Source organism: Crocuta crocuta, unplaced genomic scaffold (assembly GCF_008692635.1).
Source record: "Crocuta crocuta isolate KB4526 unplaced genomic scaffold, BGI_CrCroc_1.0 scaffold675, whole genome shotgun sequence".
Taxonomy (NCBI): Eukaryota; Metazoa; Chordata; class Mammalia; order Carnivora; family Hyaenidae; genus Crocuta; species Crocuta crocuta.
The window spans coordinates 3,370,470-3,393,177 of NW_027528796.1; the positions used below are offsets into that span (position 1 = coordinate 3,370,470).

The window sequence follows — 22,708 nt, forward strand, 5'->3', positions numbered from 1 at the left end:
TCGGGCTCAGGGGAAGTGGTTGCTAAGTGGTAGGCTTGACCTCATATTGGGTTATTGATTGCCCCTGCGGAGGACACTATGCCCTCACATCCCCCCAAGCAACCCCAGACCTCCCGGCTGCTGGTGTTTCTAGTAGCCCAGCCTCCTTTCCTGAGACCGGCTGCATGTCCTGGGGTGGCCGGGTCACTAGCCCTGCCCGAGCGTGCCAGCCCAGCCCTCTGCACGGCCTCCCAGCCCTTCACGAACATAGAGAGGCTACTTTGAATGCCTTGCTTCCATGCAGGAAGCTCCCTCCTTGGCATTTCCATTGGCAGAGACTGTGTTTGATGAAAGGCCTTCATTAAATGCCAAAACATATCTTGTGTTTGCTGGGGAAAATGGTGTTTGTTTTCTTCCAAGAGAAGGTCCATTGACGGTGTTGTATTCTCAGAAAGCGTTAACCTGTTCCCTCGGAGGTCTTTTGTCCTTGTTGGGATCCTCTCTGTGAGTGGCAAAGAGTGGGGCTCAGAAGAAGATAAGCATCTGGAGCAAAGTTAGGGTCTGATGGCGTAGAGATGGGGAGGTCACCTGGCCAACATCACTGAGAAATGAGGGGCCATATGAGGAGTGCGTACTTGGGCCAGAAGTGAGCAGAAACGAGAAGGAAAGCTGGGGTCCGAGGAGAGGCTGGCAGCACCCCCCGAACACCCCATTGTAATTGATTAAACAATGTAATACGCAAAGTTCGGACAAATTAGACTGTCAGTATTCGCTTTATCAAGGGCTGCTCTGCCTTGTGGAAAGAGCCATCAGGAGCCTCCTTCCAGCTGGGAATACCCAGCGTCTTTGGGTAGGTGGCTCAGCCTTTTGTCTGGATGACCAATATTCTACCTCTTTCCATGACGTCCAACGACTAGTTTTGGTGTTGGCTGTTTTGCGTCGGTTCCCGCACCACACGACCACACGCACACTGCAGTGGTGTGCCATTTCAATCTGCGGTTTCAATAATTGTTGTATTACAAGGAACTTTCTTCTCACGGCACGTCCGAATGTCAGTTTACCCTCAGAGCCACCTACCATCCTCTTGTTTTTTTCCTGAGCCTTTGTGTCTGTGGCTGATCTTGTTTAGAGAGACAGGCACAGCATCACTTCCGCAGCGTCTCGTAGACATGTTTGGCCATGATGTAATCCGTTCAGAATTTTCCTGGTGCCTGCTGGTCATCCGCCAGTGGTTTTCCCTACTCATTTCCCCCTTTTCTCATCTTGCTGGGCTCCTAGAGGAATTCCGAAAGAGCTTAGCTAGCGCAGTTACTGTGAATGGATTTTATCACTATGTTCATTCAATATCCTCAGTTATACAATCATCCGCGGGTCAGACATGGTCAAGCTGGGCTTTCCACTCAGGGATGTGCATTGGTATAGATGCGCATCATTGTGGGTGGGCTGTATTTTCAAGCACTGTCCTTCATTCCTGGCATCCAGCGGGGTGAACTTGGGGTAAGCAAGACACACGTTCAAAATATGTCCCTCAGTTGAGTAGCATAGCTCAGCATTGCAGGGAAGTGACCGCAGCAGCAGAGATTATCTCAGAGAGATTCAGTAAAATGAGACTGAGATAGGGCTGTGCCGGCAGCTGAGGGTTCAGAGACCGCAGGTCACAGTGACATGCTGTCAGGTCACTGCTGAGCTCACTAATCAACTGCCATGTGTGTGCGTCCAGAATCAAGATGACTGTCCGTGTGTCACACCAGCTGGTTGCTTACTGTTGAGAGCCATTCCCCCATCTTCCACAAAGTATTTGTGGTAAGACACTCACAGATGGCATACACACTCAGTGCGTGTATAGAATGTCTCTGGAGAAAGATGTAGCACGTACCCCTCCCATTGTCTATCCACAGTCACTCTGAAGAATGGTGCCACAGGGCACTGGGCTCAGGAAATGTCATTTGTTAGATCTGTCTACTTTCTGGGTTTAGATTCTGCCAGGACATTACCTACCATCAGGAGTGGAGCACTGCTGCAGCCACGACTTCCCGAAGATTTGATCCACTCTCTCCCCATGGCGTACCACCAACACACTCTTTCTCGCTATCGTGGCCTGAGATGGAGGAGCACAGACATGGGCAAGTTAACATCCCCATTTTTAGACTTACTCAATGGACACTTCCCCTTGTCATCCGACAGGTCACTAGAAATGGAGTCACGTCCTTGCTCAGGGACCATAGCCCATTTCACTAAAGTCATTGCAATGAAAGAAGATTGGGAATTGAAGGTGGAACTCTCTTTAATTTCTGGTGACTTTCTATTTCCTGGGCATTATGACATTATAAAGGGAAAGAAAACCAACAGGAATAACTCATACCATACATCAACTTGTCTACCTTTCTGTTTCTTCCAAGTCCTTACCCCTTGCCCCTATGGGCTGCTGTAACAGAACACCACAGTCTGGGGGCTCATAAGCAACAGATGCTTATTTCCTACAGTTCTGAAGTCTGCAAATCTGACATCAGGATGCCTGATGATCTTCTGGGCCGACTTCTTGCTGAGTCCCCATGTGGGGGAAGGGGCAGGGGATCTCCACGGGGTCTCTTGTATCAGGGCACTAATCCCATCGTGAAGGCTCCACCTCCCCTTACTTAATCGAGTCGCAGAGGCCCCACCTCTTAATGCTAGTACATTGACAGTTAGGATTTCAACATACGAATTTTGGGGGGGATGCAAACATTCAGACCAGAACATCCCTCCATAGTGACTTCTTAGGACATTTTATATCTATACATACATATTATCATATAATAGATATTGTGTATTTTATCTCTATATAGATACTGCTGTCAGCATCCCTGGGGCCTAGCATATTGGGAACATGAATGTCAGAGGCTAGGACACAAGCTTCAGTTCACAAATACCCGACCTAGGGACCTTTGGATCTCATTGGGACCAAGGGGCAAACACGGAAAGATGAGTCACAGAAGAAGATGAGAGGCAGCGTCGACAGTGGCTGCCACAGCAGGGGGACTTGGGGACTTCAGCTAGGACATGGAACTTGGTCATGCCTGGAGCCAAGGTCACCAGGGATGGAGGGCCAAGGTCACTGGGGATGGATGGGCCAAGGTCACCAGGATGGACTGGCCAAGCTCACCAGGGGTGGACCAGCCAAGCTCACTGGTGATGGCCAGAACGGGAAGGGCATCTGGGCAGGCAGCTCTAGCTGGTGGTCAGCTCGTCCTTTCCCAGTTCCTTTCCCACAGATGGATCCTTTCCTCCCGCTCCCCATCTTTGGCCTCATAGCAGTTTGAGGCTGGGCTTAGGGATGAAAATGAAGGAGCTGATATTGTGCTTGTTTCTGCTGCTGAGTGGGGTAAGGGCAGGGCGGTGCAAGACATGGCCGTCCGCAGCATGGACCCCCATCACCAGCCCCCGGTCCTGCTCTGATTTCCTCCAAATCCTAGGATGGAAAATGCAGATACCTTGGACACCCAGCACCCTGGGGAGACAGCGACACATCTATACCCCAGCCAATACTACTGACCATTCCCTTTCGGATTTGATTCTGCAAACAGAGTGGAGCCCGGAAGGACTGTGCCAGCTAGCTGCCTGCCTCGGCACTTCTGAGTTTGTCAGCAGGGTAAAGCGGCACCGCGCGTTGGGATGTGCTAGAAGGATCGGCCTCTCAGTGGTCTTGGGGCCAGTACCACGGACAGCTCCCGCCAGACCCTCTGGTCCCTCGTGAAGTCCGGATCCGTGCAGAGTCTCCTGCGGCTTAACCCGCCGGCCATTCTCCGCCGGTCTGGCTGCATTCTGATGTGTGCGTGAAATGTGGTGCTTGGGAGCCGGTGGAGCATTCCATGTTTCCATGCACAGGTTCTCAGGGCCTCCGGGCCCATTCTCCAAAATGGACATATGGTTAAAGCAAAGCTAATATTATGATGGCCTCTTAATACAGGGTGCAGATGTTCGGTTCTGGAGAAAAACGCCCACCTTCTTGGGCAGAGCACCAAAGGGGAGTTTGTCCTGTGAAGTATGGTTGATGCCTATGTGCACCAGGATGCCTTTCTCCAGGAGAATGAACCTCAAAATATCTCATCCCCTGCCCCCTGTCAAGGGCTGCTCTGCAGGCAGATTACAAGACACACAGGGCTCCCAGCCTTGGTCTGCTCCAAGTGCTGTCGATGCTTTGGGCTGCGGGTTTGAATTTGCAGCATTTGAACTTCGAAATGCAGAGTTTTGCAACAGGCGTATTAAGAAAAAGTGCGAGGTCCACAGGGAGTGGAATGACCTTGCTTCTGGGGCCTGGGGACCCAGGACCATGTTGCCTCTTTAGACATGAGGTCCCCCAGTGGAGGCCCAGTGCTCAACCACCTGGGGGCTTAAAGCAAAGGACAGAGTTTGGAGGCTAGAATTCTGGAATCACAGTGTCAGCAGGGCCGTGCTCCCTCTGAGGTTCTGGGGATGATCCCTCCTGGCTTTCTCAGCTCCTGGGGTCCCAGCAATCCCTGGCTTTGGCTGAGACACTTCAGCCTCTGCCCTGACGCTCACACAGCCTCATCCTCTGTGTTATCTGTGGGTTATCGTCTTCCCTGTGGGTCAGATCCCATTTCTCTCTCTCCTAGCTGCTGCTGGGATTAGATTTGGGGCCCCAGGACTTTTCTTATCAAGACCCTTAGCTCAGGCCCATATGCAAAGATACTTCTTCCTTATAAGAGAACATTTGCAGGTTCCAGGGATTAGGACCTGTTTCTTTGGGGCCATTCTTCAGTCTAGGAGCGTCCATTTACCAAAGCTGATGCCACTGTTTTCTTTTCTTACCACGGAGGGGGGACCTCAGACCAGGTGAGGAGGATCCAGCCATGCTGTGAGCTGACCCTCCTATTCCAGCTTCTCCCCCCTCCATCTGGAAAGGGGGGGCATGGCCTCAGGGAGCCCCACCCCAGTCAGTGCCCACACCCCTGCACCCCAGCAAGTGGGGCAAGTTTGGGCAGTCTGGGTAAAGGAGCTCCGTTTTTGTCTGTCTCTGGCTGGTAGCCAGCAGCTGCTCTGCCTGGGCCGCTCCCAGCCTGAAGATCTGTCTACAGGGGATGCTCCATGGCCCCCTGGCACCCAACGTCCTGTGCTCAGTTCTTGTCTGGACCAAGCCCGCCCCAGCCTGGGGGCAGCCTCTGAGAGGCTGGTGGCTTCTTGGGGAAGAAGGGCAAGCTTTAGATTTAGGGCAATTCAATCAAGAGTCTCGATCAGGGTCTTCATTTGGTCATTCCGTGATTCCTCAGATGAGATTTACAAACCAGGCCCTGAGCCAGGTGCTGAGGACACAGGGATGAGCCGGACTGCACAGCCTGCTCTCTGCACAGGCACAGTCAGCACTGAGGGCCTGGCCTGCGGTGGACACCTCGTCTCACGTAAGCCTCCAAAACAACCAAGTTCAGAGGCGCTTAAGCTGCTTACCCTCCATAAGTCTCAGTCTTCACATCGGTAAAATGGGGATTAGCATCTCCCATGCTGGCTGGAGGTAGCTGGGATGAAATCCTCATGGAGGCACAGGAGGCGGGGCATGGAGGGACCACGATGGAAACTCCATGGGTCAGAGAGTCATCCCCACTGAAGTGGGAAGTGCTCAAGGGCTGGTTTACATGCTGGCCTGTCCCAGGGGTTCCTGGGAAAGGAACCAGAGGGCCAGCCTGCCCACTGCCCCGATGGCATCAGGGATACCACGTCACTTGTGTGTTTTAGGGGAGGGGCTGCTGCTCTGAGGAGGCCCTGGGGCAGCCTTCACCCCTGCACGTGCCTCATGCAGGTGAGAGGGCTCTTGCACCCTTGCTGTGCCCCAGCGCCTGGCCCTCTGGGTTACCGAGCACCAGCCTCCTCTCTCCCAGTCCTGACTTGAAAGCTCAGAACCTCCATCTTTTGGGGCTCTGGGGGAGGCGACTTCTTCAGGGTCACACAACTTGCTAATGAGATCATTGGTATGAGTCCGGGATTCTGGGCAGGGCTGTGTCCCTGCGTTTTCCCTGCCCCACATCCTGGCATCATGACTGACCGAGTGACCGGGCACATGCTGCGTGTTCTTGTAACACCCAGCAGGCTGCCATGAGGGGCTTGCAGCCTGGCTCACAGCTATGGGGCGTCCACCCCTCTGACCCCCCGGGGAGGAAGGAGCAGCGCGGCCACCCGGGTCTGTAGCCGTACCTGAGGGGCCAAGTCTCCCAGGGAGTTCACATAAAGTGTGGTTTCCCTTCGTTCACCTCGTAAAACAGGGAATTCTGTCACCTGTAAAGCCTGGATGCTGCTAATGTCCCTCGGCGTCTGTGGAGGGTAGGGTTCTCCATTTCGCCTGCTGCTGGCTTCCCCGTCCTTTCTGGAGACCAGATCCGTGGCCAAACTGAAGGTGTATGTCCTGTGGAGGAAGGAACGAGAGTGCTACTGTCATGAAGATATTGGGAAGCAACCGTCCGCATCCGGTCATGCATGGGCGTGGGAACACACACGACAAGATGGACAGGCAAGGTCATTTTTGAGGACAAAACACAACGGTGTGTTCAAGGAGCTCAGTGCTCGGCGCATGACCAATCCCGAGTAAATCCTGGTTGGCTGTCATCACTATGGCCACCAGTTATGGGCTGAGCTGTGTCCCCTTGACATTTGGAGCCCTGACTCCCAGCACCTCAGAGCATGACTGTATTGGAAACGGGGTCTTTAAAGAGGCAATTAAGGTAAAATGAGGTCTGTAGTATGGCCCAATTGTATCTTATAAGAAGAAGAGACAAGGAGATATGGAGAAACACACGGATGCTGGTACAGGGGAAAGACCATGAAGAGGCACCAGGAAGGTGGACATCTACACGCCAAGAAGAGGGGCCCCTGGAGAAACCATGCCTGCCGACACCCTGAACTTGGACTTGCAGCCTGTGACCCTGACAGAATATATGTGGGTTGTTTCGGTCCCAGGTCTCTTGTGTGGCAGGCGGCCCGGGCAAACTAGGACCATGTTCTCGTAGATTCACCTTCTAAAATAGCCAACGGTGGAAGGTGGGTGTGGCTGGGATGCAAGGATGGATGAGCAGGGAAAAGACACCTTAAGGTCTAGGGAAACACAGAGGAAAGGGGTGGGACGGTGGGTGGACCAGCCACCAGTGGGTGGTACTCGGTGAGGAAATCGCTACCTGTCCAACTGACCAGGAAAGATGCTGTGAGGGTCACCTGGGTGGGGGGACAGGTCACAGCTAACTAGAGCAGTGTGAACTCCACAACACGAGGGCGGTCGTGGTAGGTGCCCCAAGTGAGTGTGTCTGGAAGGAACAGGGAGAGCGGCCAGAGGAGGAGAGTGAAGGGGCACGTACACGCTCCAAGAACAAGAAAATGGCCAAGTTCCCCAGGGGAAATTCATTTTATGAAAGGAGAAATCATCTTTATGAATTCTATGTTAAAATAGCCTGCAGGTGGGGTGCCTGGGTGGCTCAGTTGGGTGAGCCTTTGACTCTTGATTTTGGGTTGGGTCACGATCTCACGGCTTGTGAGTTTGAGCCCTGTGTCAGGCTCTGTGCTGACAGTGTGGGGTCTGCAGGAGTCTCTCTCTCTCTCTCTCTTTCTCTCTTTGCCCCTCTCTTGTGTATGCACTCTCTCTCAAAATAAAAATAATAAACTTAAAAAATAAATATAAAAATAATCTAGAGTAGGGGCGCCTGGGTGGCTTAGTCAGTTAAGCGTCCGACTTTCGCTCAGGTCATGATCTCGCGGTTTGTGGTTTCGAGCCCCGCGTCGGGCTCTGTGCTGACTGCCAGCTCGGAGCCTGGATTCTGTTTCAGTCTGTGACTCCCTCTCTCTCTGACCCTCCCCTGCTCACGCTGTCTCTCTCTCTCTCTCTCTCCTAGAAATAAATAAAAATATTAAAAAAAAAAATCTAGAGTCGACAACCAAAACCAAATAATTCAACTAAAAATGGGCAGAAGACATGAACAGACATGTCTCCAAAGAAGACGTTCAGATGGCCAACAGACACATGAAAAGATGCTCACCATCGATGACTCATCATCAGGGATGTGCAAATCGAAACCACAGTGCAATATGACCTTACATCTGTCAGAATGGCTAAAATTAACAACACAAGAAACAACAGGTGTTGGCGAGGTTGCGGAGAAGGAAACCTCGTGCACTGTTGGTAGGAATGCAAACTGGTGCAGCCACTCCGGAAAACAGTGTGGAAGTTCTTCAGAAAGTTAAAAATAGAACTACCCTATGATCCTATAATTGCGTTAGTGGGTATTTACCCCCCAAACACAAAAACACGAATTCAAGGCTATATGTGAACCCCTATATTTATAGCAGCATTATCTATAGTAGCCAAATTATGGAGAGAGCCCAAGTGTCCACCAGCTGATGAATGGATAAAGAAGAGGTGGTGTATATAAATACAATGGCATATTGCTCAGCTGTAAAAAAGAATGAAATTTCGCCATTTGCAACAGTGTGGATGGGGCTAGAGAGTATTATGCTGAGTGAAATCAATCAATCAGAGAAAGCCAAATATCATATGACCTCACTCATTGTAATTTAAGAAACAAAACAAATGAGCAAAGGGGGGAAGAGAGAGAGAAAAAGAGAGAGAGAGAGAAATCAAGATACAGACTCAACTACAGAGAGCAAACTGATGGCCACTAGAGAGGAGGTGGGTGGGGGATCGGTTAATAGATGATGGGGATTAAAGAGTATACTTATCATGATGAAATTAATTAATTAATTTAAAAAATCTACAACCTGAGTGGAGAAAAGGAGCAGTATCTGGAAAGGGAAATCAGGAAAAAGGGCTTGTGCTTGAGTTTGTGGTTAAGACGATGGCAGGCTTGTTGGCCGGTGGGAATGACGAGGGAGAGTCCCGGGAATGGCAGATGATGTTGGTGCAGAGCCCTGAGAGGGCGTGGGATGCCTGGGGGGACAGGGTGCGAGGCACCGTGGGTCCCTGGGCAGGAGTTCCGAATGCGCAGCACTGTCTGCTAGGGGAGAAGGGCATGGGGGCTGCGGCTGCAGGTGGCCTGGTGGCCAGCGCTGGTGGACTCTCTTCTGACTGTTCGCCCGTCACCGTGGACAGGAGTGAAGAATGCAGTAGGTGGCCTCTTGGTGAAATGAAAGCGTCAGACCCGAATCATCCGGAAGGCAGACGCCCGGACCACAGCCGGTGTGGTCACGGAGGAAGGGAAGGGGAGGTAGCACGCTCACGGGGATGACAGGTCAGGGCGCATCGCCCTCATTACTGTGCTCTGAAGAGCATCGCTCTCCTCCTGCCCTTCCGACTGTACTTCGTGGTTCTTAACACCCCAAACCCTTAAACTCTAAGCTTTTTTTTTTTTTTAAATATTTTTATTTATTTCTAGGAGAGAGAGAGAGAGAGACAGCGTGAGCAGGGGAGGGTCAGAGAGAGAGGGAGACACAGACTCTGAAATAGGCTCCAGGCTCTGAGCTGGCAGTCAGCACAGAGCCCGACGCGGGGCTCGAACCCACGAACCGCGAGATCATGACCTAAGCGAAAGTCGGACGCTTAACCGACTAAGCCACCCAGGCGCCCCATTAAACTCTAAGCTTTTAACAGTTGCTGTTGAAGACTGATCTGCTAGGTCTCTGATTAAGACTCATTCCGGGGTGCCTGGGTGGTTCAGTTGGTTGAGCGCCTCTGACTTCAGCTCCGGTCATGATCTCACGGTTCGTGAGTTCGAGCCCCACACGGGGGTCTCTGTGGTCAGTGCAGAGCCTGCTTCAGGTCCTGTGTCGTCCCCTCTCTCTGCCCCTCCCCTGCTTGTGCTCTCTCAAAGATAAATAAACACACACAGAAAAAGACTCCTTCCACTACTTCTATGCTTTCAAAACTCCCCTCAGACCAGAAATCAGCAATACATTAATTTAAAGTACCTTCTACTTTATTTGATTTTCTGCTTCCGTTTAATTCTTTGTCAGGAATGGAGTTCTGTGTATGAGGCGAGGTCACACAAAATACCATTTGTTTTGTGCCCGTTTCTTTCTCTGCTTCTGATGTGTCCAGCAGGTGTAAACTTCCCAGGGGACCAGGCCCCCCACTCCCGTATCTGTTTTGCACCACCGATCTGTTTTTCTCTTTCCCTCAATCCAGGACCATATCGTCGGTTTATAATAGGTTTTTTAACATCCTTAGGGTAACTATCTCTTCTCATTATTTTTATTTTTCAGTTTTCTCAGCTCTTCTGTTCATTCTTCCAGGTAAACTTTTCAACCATTCCGTGAAGTTCCAGCAAGCGACCCCACTGGGATTTTTCCTGAAGTTTCATTAAGCCTGGAGGTGAATCCGAGAGGAATCGATACATTCACGTTCTTCGTCCTCAGTCATGAACGTGGTGTGTTTGTACTTCCTCGGCCTGTGGGTGAGCGCTTCCATTGCTTCCGGACGGATGTCGTGTCCCCCATTCTCCCACAGTCACGCTAGCCTCTACGAGTCCATGCTGAGACCTGACCAGGGCCAGATTTGGGGATACCCCAGGAGCATGCTCCCTGCACCCCAGGTTCTGGCTGCCGGCCTTCCATCATCACAGCCACGCTGCCATGGCCACTACCTGGTGCTCTGGACCATTCCAGGTGTTTTGATTTGGTGAGTGCACTTCTCAGAGCGTCTGCAAGCTGCACCTTCTCTTTTCAGGTTGTTTTCCCACCTTGTGCTGGAAGCTCCCACTGGCGGGATCCAAGTCACGTAGATTTCCTCTGCTCCCATATTCTCCTGTGCCAGCTCCTGGGAGGTGCAGGCTTTCGTTGGCCATAAGTGGACTAAGAACATCGGAGTCCACATCCAAATCATTGACATTCTTCCCCTCCCATAGCAGAGGCCCATTCACAGTCTCCTACTGACAAAGGAAATGTCGTGGGTTTCCCCTTCCTGGGTGGGGGCCCTCGCCCTGCTCGTGCTCACCTCACAGACAGCAGAGCCTTCTTATCTATAAATAACATCTGTGAAGTCTACAGTTGGAGAGAAAACGAAACTGTTTTTTGCTTGTCCCGCAAATGAAATTTTTTTCAGAGTAGCTTTCATGCCCAGTGCAGAGCCCAATGTGGGACTTGAACTCACGACCCTGAGGTCAAGACTTGATCTGAGATCAAGAGTCAGACGCTTAACCGACTGAACCACCCAGGTGCCCCAACAAATGAGATATAATCAAGATTGCAATGAGAGGAGAAAGGAAAGAACTTAACCTTTAAATCTTTCAGACTTTCTCTTAAACTTAAGAGAACTACTTAATAGCCAACTTACACCACAGAAATACATGGGTTTAAATGCTCTGTGGCTTTTAAAAGGGGTGCAGCTGCAGTCTGTGGGGTTGTATGGACCACATCCTCATATTAGATTCCTGAGGCATCTATAACAAGGCACCACTTACCAGGTGGCTGAAACAACAGACATTTACTGTCTCAGGGCTGGAGTTCAAGGTCCAAGATGTAGGCATGGGCTGGGCTGGCTCTTCCCGAGGCCTCTCTCCTTGGTGTGTGGAGGCTGTCCTCCCCGGGCCCTCACATGGTCATCCCTCTGCATGTGGCTGTGTCCTCATCCCCTCTTCTACAGGGACACCGGTCAGGTTGGGTCAGCACCACCCTAGTGACCTCATTCTGCCTTAATCACCTCTGTGAAGACCCCATCTCTACAGTCACAATCTGGGGTGCTGGGGGCCGGGACTTCAACATAGAAATTTGAGGCAGACAATTCAGCCCATGAAAGCACCTTATTACGTCTCAGATATTTGCCACCAACTCACTCTGTGATTTTGGAAATTACTGGACAGGTGTAGCTTCAGTATTGAAAATCTCACCCTGGCCGGAGGATAGACTGTTCTCTGAGCTCTAACATTCACAACCTCTTTGTTCTCTGTTCTAGATTATGCTACACCCATTCTTCTATGTGGAGCATTGAAAACCACTATGATCCATGAAGGCATTCCCTCACCGTATCATGCTGGTCACCTGTTATCTCCTTCAAGGTCATGGACAGATTTTGGGGGGCAATTTTGTTGTCCGGTGAATCCAAAGACTCCTGGGACTGTTGCAAAATGGCGGACATTATATTGGCGACGGGTGACTGGTGTTTCAACCACCAAGCAACGAACAGGCCTGGATGCGCATAAGGTAGAACAAATCTACGCAAACTCGTACCTACAAAGGTGTCTCCTCTGGCAGGTCGGGGCAGCTCCCGGTGCGCATGAGCATCTGTCCTCGGGCGCTGGAAGGCCAGTGGTTGCATGTGCCAAGTGGAAGTCCTTCGAGCTCCCAGTGAGGATGGGGTTCCTTCCAAAGCATGGCCAATGAGACACCCCATTGCTGAGCCTACTATTTATTTTTCTCTCTTTTTGTTTCAATTTTTCTTAATATTTACTAATTCATAAGGGAAGCGTGTCTTTAAGAATAGTNGTGTGCATCTGTCCTCGGGCGCTGGAAGGCCAGTGGGTTGCATGTGCCAAGTGGAAGTCCTTCGAGCTCCCAGTGAGGATGGGGTTCCTTCCAAAGCATGGCCAATGAGACACCCCATTGCTGAGCCTACTATTTATTTTTCTCTCTTTTTGTTTCAATTTTTCTTAATATTTACTAATTCATAAGGGAAGCGTGTCTTTAAGAATAGTTCCAGAAACATCAGGCATAAAGGCTACAATGGTTACATCGGTCACAGGTGGCTGAGGCATTCTTTGTGAAGCAATAAATGTAGCAGCCACAAACTCGTCTTCTACAGAGTCTTCATGTAGTTTTTGAAATATCCAGGTTTTCCAGTTTCCTGGCGGCAGGGAAGCTCTCCCACCCTGAACAAGGATCGGAGGACCTGCCTCTCCCTTCCTGGAACTGAGGTGGTCAGCTAGGGTACTGCCAGCATCTCCTGATTTCTTCAACAGTTAATTGGCCTGGATGATGGATGGAGCTGGTTCTCAAGGGAAACAAGTGCTTCTTTAATTGTGTGATATCCTCCAGCCTCCCCACCTCCCTGGGCTGGAGTGTCCTCAGCTCTCCAGGACAGAAGGCTGTATTGGATTATCTCTACAGTCCCTTGTGTTGCCAATGGCCTGTGACTTTGTGGTAGCCCACAAGAGCCTTGGCCATGTCTGCCCTCACACAGTGGAGTTCCTCCCAGACAACTGGTCGACCGCATCTTGGATGGCCGTGATCATTCTGTGGAAGCTGTATCCCTTTTGTATCAGCTGTGGGAAGAAAGGGATCTCGCAGCATGTGTACCATGTGCAACCTAGCCCTGGATTTGTCTGATTTCTCCCCCTTCATTCTCTCTTTGACCCAATGTCCTTATATTCTTTTCCTCAAATTTGAAATGGATGAACTTATAATTTGAATAAATAATACATATATATGGTTCAAATATTTACAAATCATGGACGGTAGAGAGTGAAGTCCCTTCCCCAAGTCCTTTTCTCTTCCCCAGCCCCGCCCCCAACCTCCGGGGTCCACTGTTGGAAGTTTCTAGAGATTCTTTTTTCTGGGGAACTTTTAGGCACAGGCATGCCCATAAATACATATCACGTGCATATACATACAGACAGTTGTGTTTTACTTTACCCTTCCCCACAGAGAGTTCGGTACTATATACCATGTTCTGTAACCTGTCCAGATTTTTTCATGTCAGCACATAAAATACTTTCTTGGGACCATTTTTAAGGCTGCAGATATTGTATTATATGGATATATCCTCATTTATGTCACTAATACACACATATACACACCTTTTCCTGGCTGGCCAAGCAAACACCAAGCCGGGTGCTGCTGTGCAGAGATTTCGCGGCTGCTATTAAAGTCCCTGGTCAGCAGACTGTAAGTTAATCAGGAGGGAGATTATCCCGGGTGGGTCTGACTACTTCCATTGGAAGGTCTTTAAAAAAGGCTTAGGGCTTCCTTGAGCTCAGCGATGACAAATAGCAGCTGTGTCTGCAACCATTCTCTCACCTGCCCCGGGCAAGCGTGGGGGGTCCTCCCTGATTGTCAGAAGCAGAAAGTGCTCCCATCGGCCATGACTTCCAATGTGTGTGGTCCCCTCCCTCCCTTCTTGCTTGCCTGCCCTTGCTTAGCTAGCCCCAACAGTCACACACGGCAATTCCTTAAATGTATGGGTATGTGTGTAGTGTGCAACATGGGCATACATTAGAATATAAATAATATGATGTAAATAGAAACTATTATATTATTAATAATTTTTGTATATGAAATATGATATATTTTATAAATGCATTTCTATTGTGTATGTGTCAAAATTACTGCTTCTCTGGCGAAACCGTGACTGATCCTACATTTGGTATCACGAGTGGGGAGCTGCTGTGACAAAAGTATGGGAGCAGCTCTGGGACTGAGCCGTGGGTGGAGGTGGGGAGAATTTGGAGACACAATGAAAAAATGACTTTGGACAGACTGTTCATGGTGACATGGGAGCTGGTGAGAGTCAGATACACGTCCCAGGAAACTGGCGGAAGGGGTCCTCACCATGTAGTGGCAGAGACTTTGGTGAAGCTGGTTGTGTTGCTAAGAGTATTTCCAAGCACTGGCTTCCTCTTGTTGCTCACAGTGACACAAGTGAGGAAAGAGACAAATGGAGGGAAGCAACCCCAGCCTCTCCAGATGATGCAAAAAATGCTAAAATGAAGAGATTCTCCAGCTGAACACGGAGAAGCAAGCCACCGGGAGTCCCACGGCTTCTAGGGGATGCGTTCTGCCAACACCACGAGAGCTTGGGAGGGGACCTGAGCTGCAGGTAAGACCCCAGCCCCGGCCTTGTGAGACCCCGAGCCAAGCGGTGCCCAGACAGCTGATGCAGGAAAAGTATGAGATAAAAAACACGCATTGCTTTAGCTGTTGAGTTCATGGTCATCTGCTACAGACCAGTAGAGAACTAGTAATGAACCTTCAGGCTTTACAGTCGACAGTCTGAGCAGAAGGCTAGATAAAGCCAAGCTCAGGCTCTCTGATTATCATCTGTTAGGTCCATAAGAAGGAAGTGGTTTTTACAGTCGTTTTGGGATTATGATCTCAGAAGCCGCATAGAGTAATTCATGGTTTCTGAACATTATCTGCAGAAAACCGTGGATCAACCAAGATATTTACTGCGTTACCTGCAGGGATAATGGCGCCAGCATGGAGAAGGCGATTTTCCCGATGATGGAACGGTCTCGAAGTGCACGAACACGGCAACCACTGTTTCTCAGGGACGTTCTTGGACGCTAATCAGAGAGGTGTGTGGGCTGCCGCTAGAGGAGCACTCACCTGTGCTTAACCCACGTGTCAGACTCGTTGGCTTGCTCCGTGTAGTTCTCCGGCAGGAAGCCGCGGCAGCCAGTCCGCTGGGAGGTCCCAATCACCCAGCCCTCACTGGCTTCCTCCTGCTGGGTGGGGTCCACGAAGATGTAGTCGCCGGGACTTAGTGTCAGCTCGTCCTCGTTCTGGGGTTTGTACTGGAATAGGGCCCTCAGGGTCTGGAAAAGAGCGAGTATTTTCATGTCTCAAGCACGGACTTGGGCTGGGGAAGAGGCCAGCAGGACGTGGATGGCGGCTGCCGTCTGCTTCCAGGCTCCCCAGATGTGCTCTGTGAGTCCAGGGCCCGTCCAGGCTTGGTGTCTGGTGACACATGGTAGTAGACGACAGAATACAGCACAGAATTCTTTGGATAGGTTTGGAAATAAATTCTGGTATCTACCTGTCTGTCTGTCTATCTATCTATCTATCTATCTATCTATCTATCTAANTCAGCAGGAGGTGGATGGCGGCTGCCCTCTGCTTCTAGGCTCCCCAGATGTGCTCTGTGAGTCCAGGGCCCGTCCAGGCTTGGTGTCTGGTGACACATGGTAGTAGACGACAGAATACAGCACAGAATTCTTTGGATAGGTTTGGAAATAAATTCTGGTATCTACCTGTCTGTCTGTCTATCTATCTATCTATCTATCTATCTATCTATCTATCTAATCTACCTATTATGTCTATCAATTATCTCTCTCTCTCTTTCTATCCATCCATCCATCCATCCATCCATCCATCCATTTATCTATGTTTCTAATGTATCTATCTACCTATCCATCTCTATCTATCTATCTATCTATCTATCTATCTATCTATCTATCTATCATCTATTCTGTCTCTCTCTCTCTGTATCTATCTATCTATCTATTTAATCTACCTATTATATCTATCAATTATCTATCTCTCTCTCTATCCATCCATCCATCCATCCATCCATCCATCCATCCATCAATGTTACTAATGTATCTATCTACCTATTCATCTCTATCTATCTATCTATCTATCTATCTATCTATCTATCTATCTACCTATCATCTCTTATCACTATTTACTTCTAATATGAAAGATTTTAGAGCATGATTAGACTGTCACACCCACCTTCCTTGGCATGAAGGAATTTATAGCCTCTCATACAACATGGAGCAGGGTGGGTTCACCCATGCTACTTCCATGGGTCTGAAAGGAGCACTGCATGCTTTCCATTTAAAGCATGCATCTGGGGGGAGGAAGTCTTGCAATGAGGCTTCACTGAGATCATCATTTAAACAGGCTAATAAGCAACAAAATGTATTCATAAATTTTTGCAATAGTCCACTTTTTATTGCCAGAAATGCTACCATTGTTTTTTTTCCCAATTTTTTTGTGTGTCTACAACTCATATATAAAAGAATACTAGTTCCACATTTGCACAAAAAGGGAAGTGATTTTTTTTTAGAAACAGTAGGACTCCTTTTCCTGAAATACCTCCAGAGGAGGGATCTTGGGGGTAAGCACTCTGTGTGTCTATCGGGTGGGCCGCCATTTGTTCCCATGGGGAGTGTCCAGCCCAACCGCCCGGCCAGGGCCGTCCCGACTGAGGCTCGCGGCCTGGGGTCACTCACCTGGTAGTGCACGAAGCGCATGTCTCTGGAGTACAGCGTGGCAGTCCATGGGCAGCTGTGGCCTGGGCGGATGGCTCTGGCCAGCTGCTCCAGCGTCCTCTGGTGGTGGGGGTAGAACTTGTGGGCCAGGGTCAGATGCAGCTGCTTAGTGCAAGGCTTCACGGTGCAGTCTGTGAAATCAGGTACATGTGAGGGTGACGGGTGCGTTTACCTGAACCGTCGGCGCTGCGTGAACAGGACGGCCACCCGCCCACGATGGCTACACACCCAGGGCTGGCGTACAAAGCCTGTGTGCACACTGCTCCCTGCCTCTGCCCCCCTTCCTCCCTCCCCCCAGGCCTGTGGCTTTCTTGGTAAGGCGAGGACTCCCCTCAGACTGTGCCATTTCACAGAGTTCGGCTTAAAAAATTTTTTTTACATTTATTCATTTTTGAGAGGTGGGGCGGGAGGCAGAGAGAAGGAGACACGGAATCCGAAGCAGACTCCAAGCTCTGAGCTGTCAGCACAGACTCCGATGTGGGGCTCGAACTCACGAACCGCGAGATCATGACCTGACCAAAGTCAGATGCTCAATCGATCGAGCCCCCCAGATGCCCCCACAGAGTTCAGCTTACAGACGAGCCGGCTGGGCACTGCAGATTCTATAAGGAGGGGGATCGAGGAGGGGGTCTTTGGGGTCTATCACTTTGCAAGCCAGTTGCCTGAACAGCCGATTAAAGTGGATGAATCACAGCCTCTGCTTCATTTCCCGGGTTGCGCACATTACCCAGCTGCCTGGATTCGCGGCCTTGAACTCCGGGTCGATGGTTTTGGTTCAGCTGCAGAGTGTCGGGAAGAAAATGCCACAGGCAACCCACCTGCGTCAGCCATGACGGCATCTCTGACATTTCGCTCACTTTGGCAAAGCCGGGAGCCCTGAGGGGCCGGCCCCTGCATCTTTGGGAGGTCTCTGCCCTGGCGGCCCCCACCCTCCTGGTCCTCACTCCGGGGCTATGCGGTCAGCCAGGATCTGATTGCATCTGGACCACCAAGTAGTTTGTGTTTCGGGGAGGCAGTGACCGATGGGAACAGATTTGGTGTCAGGTAGACCTGGCTTCGGAGCCATCCTCCCTGTGGTGGGGGCAGGTTTTGTTTGGACAGCAGCGACTTGACGACAGTGATGGCCACCTGCCGGGCCTACGCTGAAACCAGTGTCTGGATTCACATCTCCAGGAGTCTTTTCGTAAATACTGGTTATCGGCCACCTCTTCCCCGGGCAACACATGGCAACACACAGGCCCTGTTCTCCCGGGAATGTGGCATGGATGTTCCAGTTGCTTCCTGGACTCGGACCTGGTGGCCCGTGATGTCTCCCATCCCCTACATGAGCCTTCAGCAGCAGACAAGAAACCGCCGAGGTGAGAAGCTTAAATCAAGAGCACGTGCGGGTGGTGGGGAAATTCTTTTGTTAGGTGTTCGGGCAGTGGGCGGAGGACCACCTTGCCATTTGAGTCAGCGTGGCCCAGGGAGGACCCACACGGGTCGTCACAGAGTCATCAGTGCACCACACATGGCTTCTGTGTGGCCCTTGTCTTGTCTGCGCTCCCCAGCCCCTGCCTCTGCGGGCGTGTCGCTGGGGGCAGACACAGGTGCCCTGATGGGGATCCAGGACACGCTGAAGCTGACCAGCCCCTCCCAACCCTTCAGGGTCAGGCCAGGGCACAGGCGTGGAGAGCAGGGTGAGAACCATCGAGTTGAAGCCACTCGGGCTGAGCCCCGGGCTGGTCAGCATGAACCCAGGTGGGGTGGGCAAGACAGAGCTGGCCTGAGGTTCCCACTCCGACCCCCTGCTTAGGGGACCCTGTCGCTTTCCTGGGGCTCTTATCACAAATGGCCACAAACTTATCACAGAAAGGTGCCCTCTCACAGTCTGGAGGCCAGAAGTCTGAAATGCAGGCATCTGCAGGGCCGTGCTCACTCTGAGGCTCTGGGAAGGCTCCTCCCTGATGCACCCAGATCCTGGGGCTCCTGGTGGCTTCTGGTTTGGGGCCGCATCCCTGCATCCCTGTCTCCTCCTCATATGGGCTCTTCCCTTGCGTCTCTGTGCTCTCTCCTCTCATACAAGGCCACGACTCACTGAATTTAGAGCCCGCCTCTGCAGTCTGGCTTCATTTTAACTAATCGTGTCTATGGAGACTCTATTTCCAAATAAAGTCCATTTCGAAGGTTCTGGGCGGACAGGAATTTTAGGGGACACTATTCTCCCATGACAATGACCTTGGACAGGAAAGTTCCCTTTCACAGGCTTCAGTCTCTCCATTTTAAAATGGGGCCAGTGAGACCCATTTGGGGGATGCAGTGCGTAAGGGGGGTGTCGTGGCTGCCTTGGGGCAAGGGGCTGACAGGGCAGTGCAGAACAAGACCATGTTGGCCTTTGGAGGCAAGGAGATTAAAGAGCCATCACTTGACTCTTGTTTCTAAAGGTCACCAGTCCACAAAGACATGGGGTAAGCTGATAATCTGCGGCAAATAGGACCCCAGAGGCCAGGCTCCAAGTGGATGTCCGGGATTCAGTGACCTGGTGTGGTCAGATCAGAACGGGGCCTCTGGACACGTGTGGAGGGCAGGGCAGCGTCTCTCCCCCGGGGTGCCAGGAGTCACGGTCCTGAGCACCTTCTGTGTGCCACGACTGAGGGGGAAACTCCAGAGAAACGGGCTGCGTTGTCTGAAGGGCCCGAGCCCTCACCAATTTGCAGAGAAAGAGTGACTTCTGGGGCTGCCTATGGCTTGATGAAGGCCCAGCGCCAACCAGAGACGCAGGAGAGGCTCTCATCTTCAGAGGTCAAGTCCAGAGTCCCTCCCGTGAACCCCAGCCCGACCCCATCTCCAGACCAGCACAGCTGGTGGGGAAAAAGGCTTGCAGATTCTCAGCATGAGTCTGGACTATCCTTCCCCAAGAGGCCAAGGAGAAAAGACTATGCTCTTCCCTAAAACATTAACAAAAACCAACCAGGACTTGGGTTTTAGACGCAGCACCGACCCCAGGAGGGGACCTGCCCCAGGCGGGCATGGGGCTGGGGGCGCGTCCGATCTCCCCGTGCTGGAAGTCTCCTCCTGGGACAGTTTTCCAGGCAGCTGGAACGTGCCCAGTGTTCTGAAAAACCATATCGACGCAAACAAAGGTATTCCCACTTGGAGAAAAGGCGACCTCTGCTTTCAAGTCTGCTTTCCTTTTGAAGGACATCCTGGCTCATTAGATTCAGCTCCAGCTAAGCCGTTCAGCCCCAGAGCAAGGCCATGTTGGAGGAGCTGGCTGAAAAGGGAGAGGCGGGATGGGAACGTCCGGCGCCAGGGCGAGGCGTCCCCCGAGCCCGGCCCGGCCAGCGAGGAGCAGCCCGCAGCCTGGCCCACTGCACCTGAGAAGCAAGCACGGCCCCAGACCCAGAGCGGTCACTACCTGGTAACCGCGCCCTTTGTGTGCAGAGCTTCCTACCTGCCAGGACAGCCACTTCCATAGCGAACGTGGTGGCGAATTCCCGGATGACGTCCGCGGGGCTGTCGTTGACAAAGAAGCCCAGGTAGCTGATGGAAGAATGGAGAGCCAGAGGGATGACCGAGGGGAAGGAAGCCCGGATCCTGTCCCCAGCTCTCTTCAGAGCCTCGTACAGACACTCCACCTTGTGGTCTTCGCACTAAAGGAGAAGAGACAAAGGATGTGCTTTCTCGCCTCTTGTCACAAGGGCAGCTACTAGCTCAGTTACTTCAAACCGGGCGGCCAGGTGAGCCTATATGTGGTCACGGTGCTGGAACGTAAGTCTCCCGCCCCTGCATCTGGGGCTGTGGACTTGTTCCACACCACTCTTGAGCTTCTTAGAGATTTCAGGTAAAATTCCTTTTGGGATGGAATGTCCTTTAAGTGCCCAGGTTGGAAATGCCTGTCACCCTGACCACCTCTTGTCCCTCCATGTCATGTTGACTCAACCCACAGCAGTGCGCAGCTGTTTGGCTTCTGGAGATTTCTGGTAGACTCCGAGGCAGCCGTGGGCGTGCACTGCTCCGAGCCCAGGGCTCAGCCGGAGGGCCAGGCGGTGGGCGCTGGCCGGACCCTCACTGCTGCTCTCCACTCGCACCTTGCCCTCCTCGTTCCTGGGCTCAGCGCTGCCCAAGCACTTCCTGGGCTTGAAGACCTTCCTCCATGTGGAAGACTCACGTGGCCACGTGGGACTGCGGTGACACATGGGCCCCTGCCCCGCCCCCTCCCCCAGCAGGAAGTCAGCCCAGCCCTGTTCTTCCCGGCAGCTGGCTCCCCCGTGAATTTCCCACAGCACCTTTCATTCTCGGACGAATCAACTGCGTTGTAGTTTTAAGATGCTTTTTTACGTCCCCTCTGGCCAGTGGCTCGTAAGCTCGTCCCTGTGTGTAGGGTCTTTGCCACCTTCGCGGGGCCTGGGAAAGCGCATGGTGCGTGGACGGTATAACCCTGAGTAAGCCGCTATCTGTCCACATCGCGTCTCTCAGTCTCGGGTCAGTAGTCGGGGAGCACAGGGTCGTATGTGAACAGAGCCGCATGGACATCGCCCGCGGAGATGGGACGTCATCCTTTCACAGCATCAGAGGCAGAGCCTCCATCCCTCTGCCGCTCGTCCGCTGGGGCCGCCGCTCAGCCAGCCAGGCAGGGCCGGGGGTTAGCGGGGCGGCTGGCCAAGGGAAGGGAGGTGTGTGTGCACGCGTGTGTGTCACATGGTGTGTGTGTCTGTGTGTCTGTGTGGACATGTGCGTGGGAAGAGGACTTGAAAGCCCAGGCGGCCCCTTGACGGTGCGATGAAACACACCCATTTTGAGGGTCATTTTCGTCACAGGCTCTGGCCGCTTCCTTGCCCTGACGAGCCCCTAAGGACAAGCTGGAAAACAGCCTGACCGTCACAAATGCCGTTGCTGGCAAAGTATGGTGACCGACCCACCACACCCCAGCGCGCCCGGGACTTTTCTGGTTTTAGCACTGACGCTTCTGTGTCTTGGGGCCCCTCCCCTCGGCCCCTGGCAAATTGGGGTGACCGTCAAAGGCCCCAGGGGAATCGGCTGGAAACATTCCCAGCAGAGGCTCGCAGCCCCCTCCCCATGCATGCGTGGAGCCTGGCAGGGAGCGCTCCTTGGGCCCTGGTGGCACCCCTGAAACGAGTGGGCCCCTGAGAGCTTGCTGACAGCAGGGGCGGCCAGGGCGTGTCCTCTCCAGGCTTGTCTAGTGCTTCCTTCCACACAGAGGAAGTGGCTGTCCGGCCCTCCCTCTCTCTCATGCCTGCCGCTTCTCTCCTGAGAGGTCCAGCTTCTTCTCGCCTTCCCAGGACCCTGAGAAGCTGCCTGCTGGACTATTTTCTAGATCAGGGCTGGTCCCCAAAGGAGCAGGGAACAGTCCCGCATTTGCGACGGGCTGGCCGTGACCGTTCTTCAGTTCATCTGTCCCACATTTCCAAAACACCCACTCTGAGGCTCTGTGCTGGTCTCGGGGCACAAAGGTGAGCAAGCCACCTACCTGGCGGTGATTTGGCCTCGAGAGGGCTGCAGGGCTGCACCAGACACATGGCCAAGGCAGGTGGATGGTGCCATGAGAGGTACAGACCAAAAGATGATGGGAGCACAAAGGCAGCGGCCTCTGCCCAGGGGGCTGGGGAAGACTTAACAAAGGGAGGGGATAAGTGAGCGGGGTTTTGAGGAATGCATAGGAGTTGGCCAGATGAGGCTGAGGAGGAAAGTAAAGGGTATCCCGCACGAAGCGGACGGCTGATACTACAGTTGTGGGAAGTAGATCAGTTATCTCCACTGCCACGGGGTTTTCTCAGGGAAATGACTCCAGCGGCTGTGGCAGTGAGCGTTAAAGG

General features: G+C 52.1%; 1 protein-coding gene across 2 annotated transcripts in view; it reads right to left on the reverse strand.

Moving 5' to 3' along the window:
• The window catches only part of UBASH3A (ubiquitin associated and SH3 domain containing A), a 39,540-nt gene that overhangs the window by 11,645 nt on the left and 5,187 nt on the right, over window positions 1-22,708 (reverse strand). For both annotated transcript variants that reach the window (XM_077755453.1, XM_077755454.1), the window contains exons 4-8: window positions 20,326-20,524; window positions 16,854-17,023; window positions 15,223-15,431; window positions 6,244-6,370; window positions 1,978-2,077 (exon numbers count right to left, since the gene is read on the reverse strand). In XM_077755453.1, the coding sequence (XP_077611579.1) occupies window positions 1,978-2,077; window positions 6,244-6,370; window positions 15,223-15,431; window positions 16,854-17,023; window positions 20,326-20,524 (805 nt within the window). The remainder of the gene's footprint in view (window positions 1-1,977; window positions 2,078-6,243; window positions 6,371-15,222; window positions 15,432-16,853; window positions 17,024-20,325; window positions 20,525-22,708) is intronic.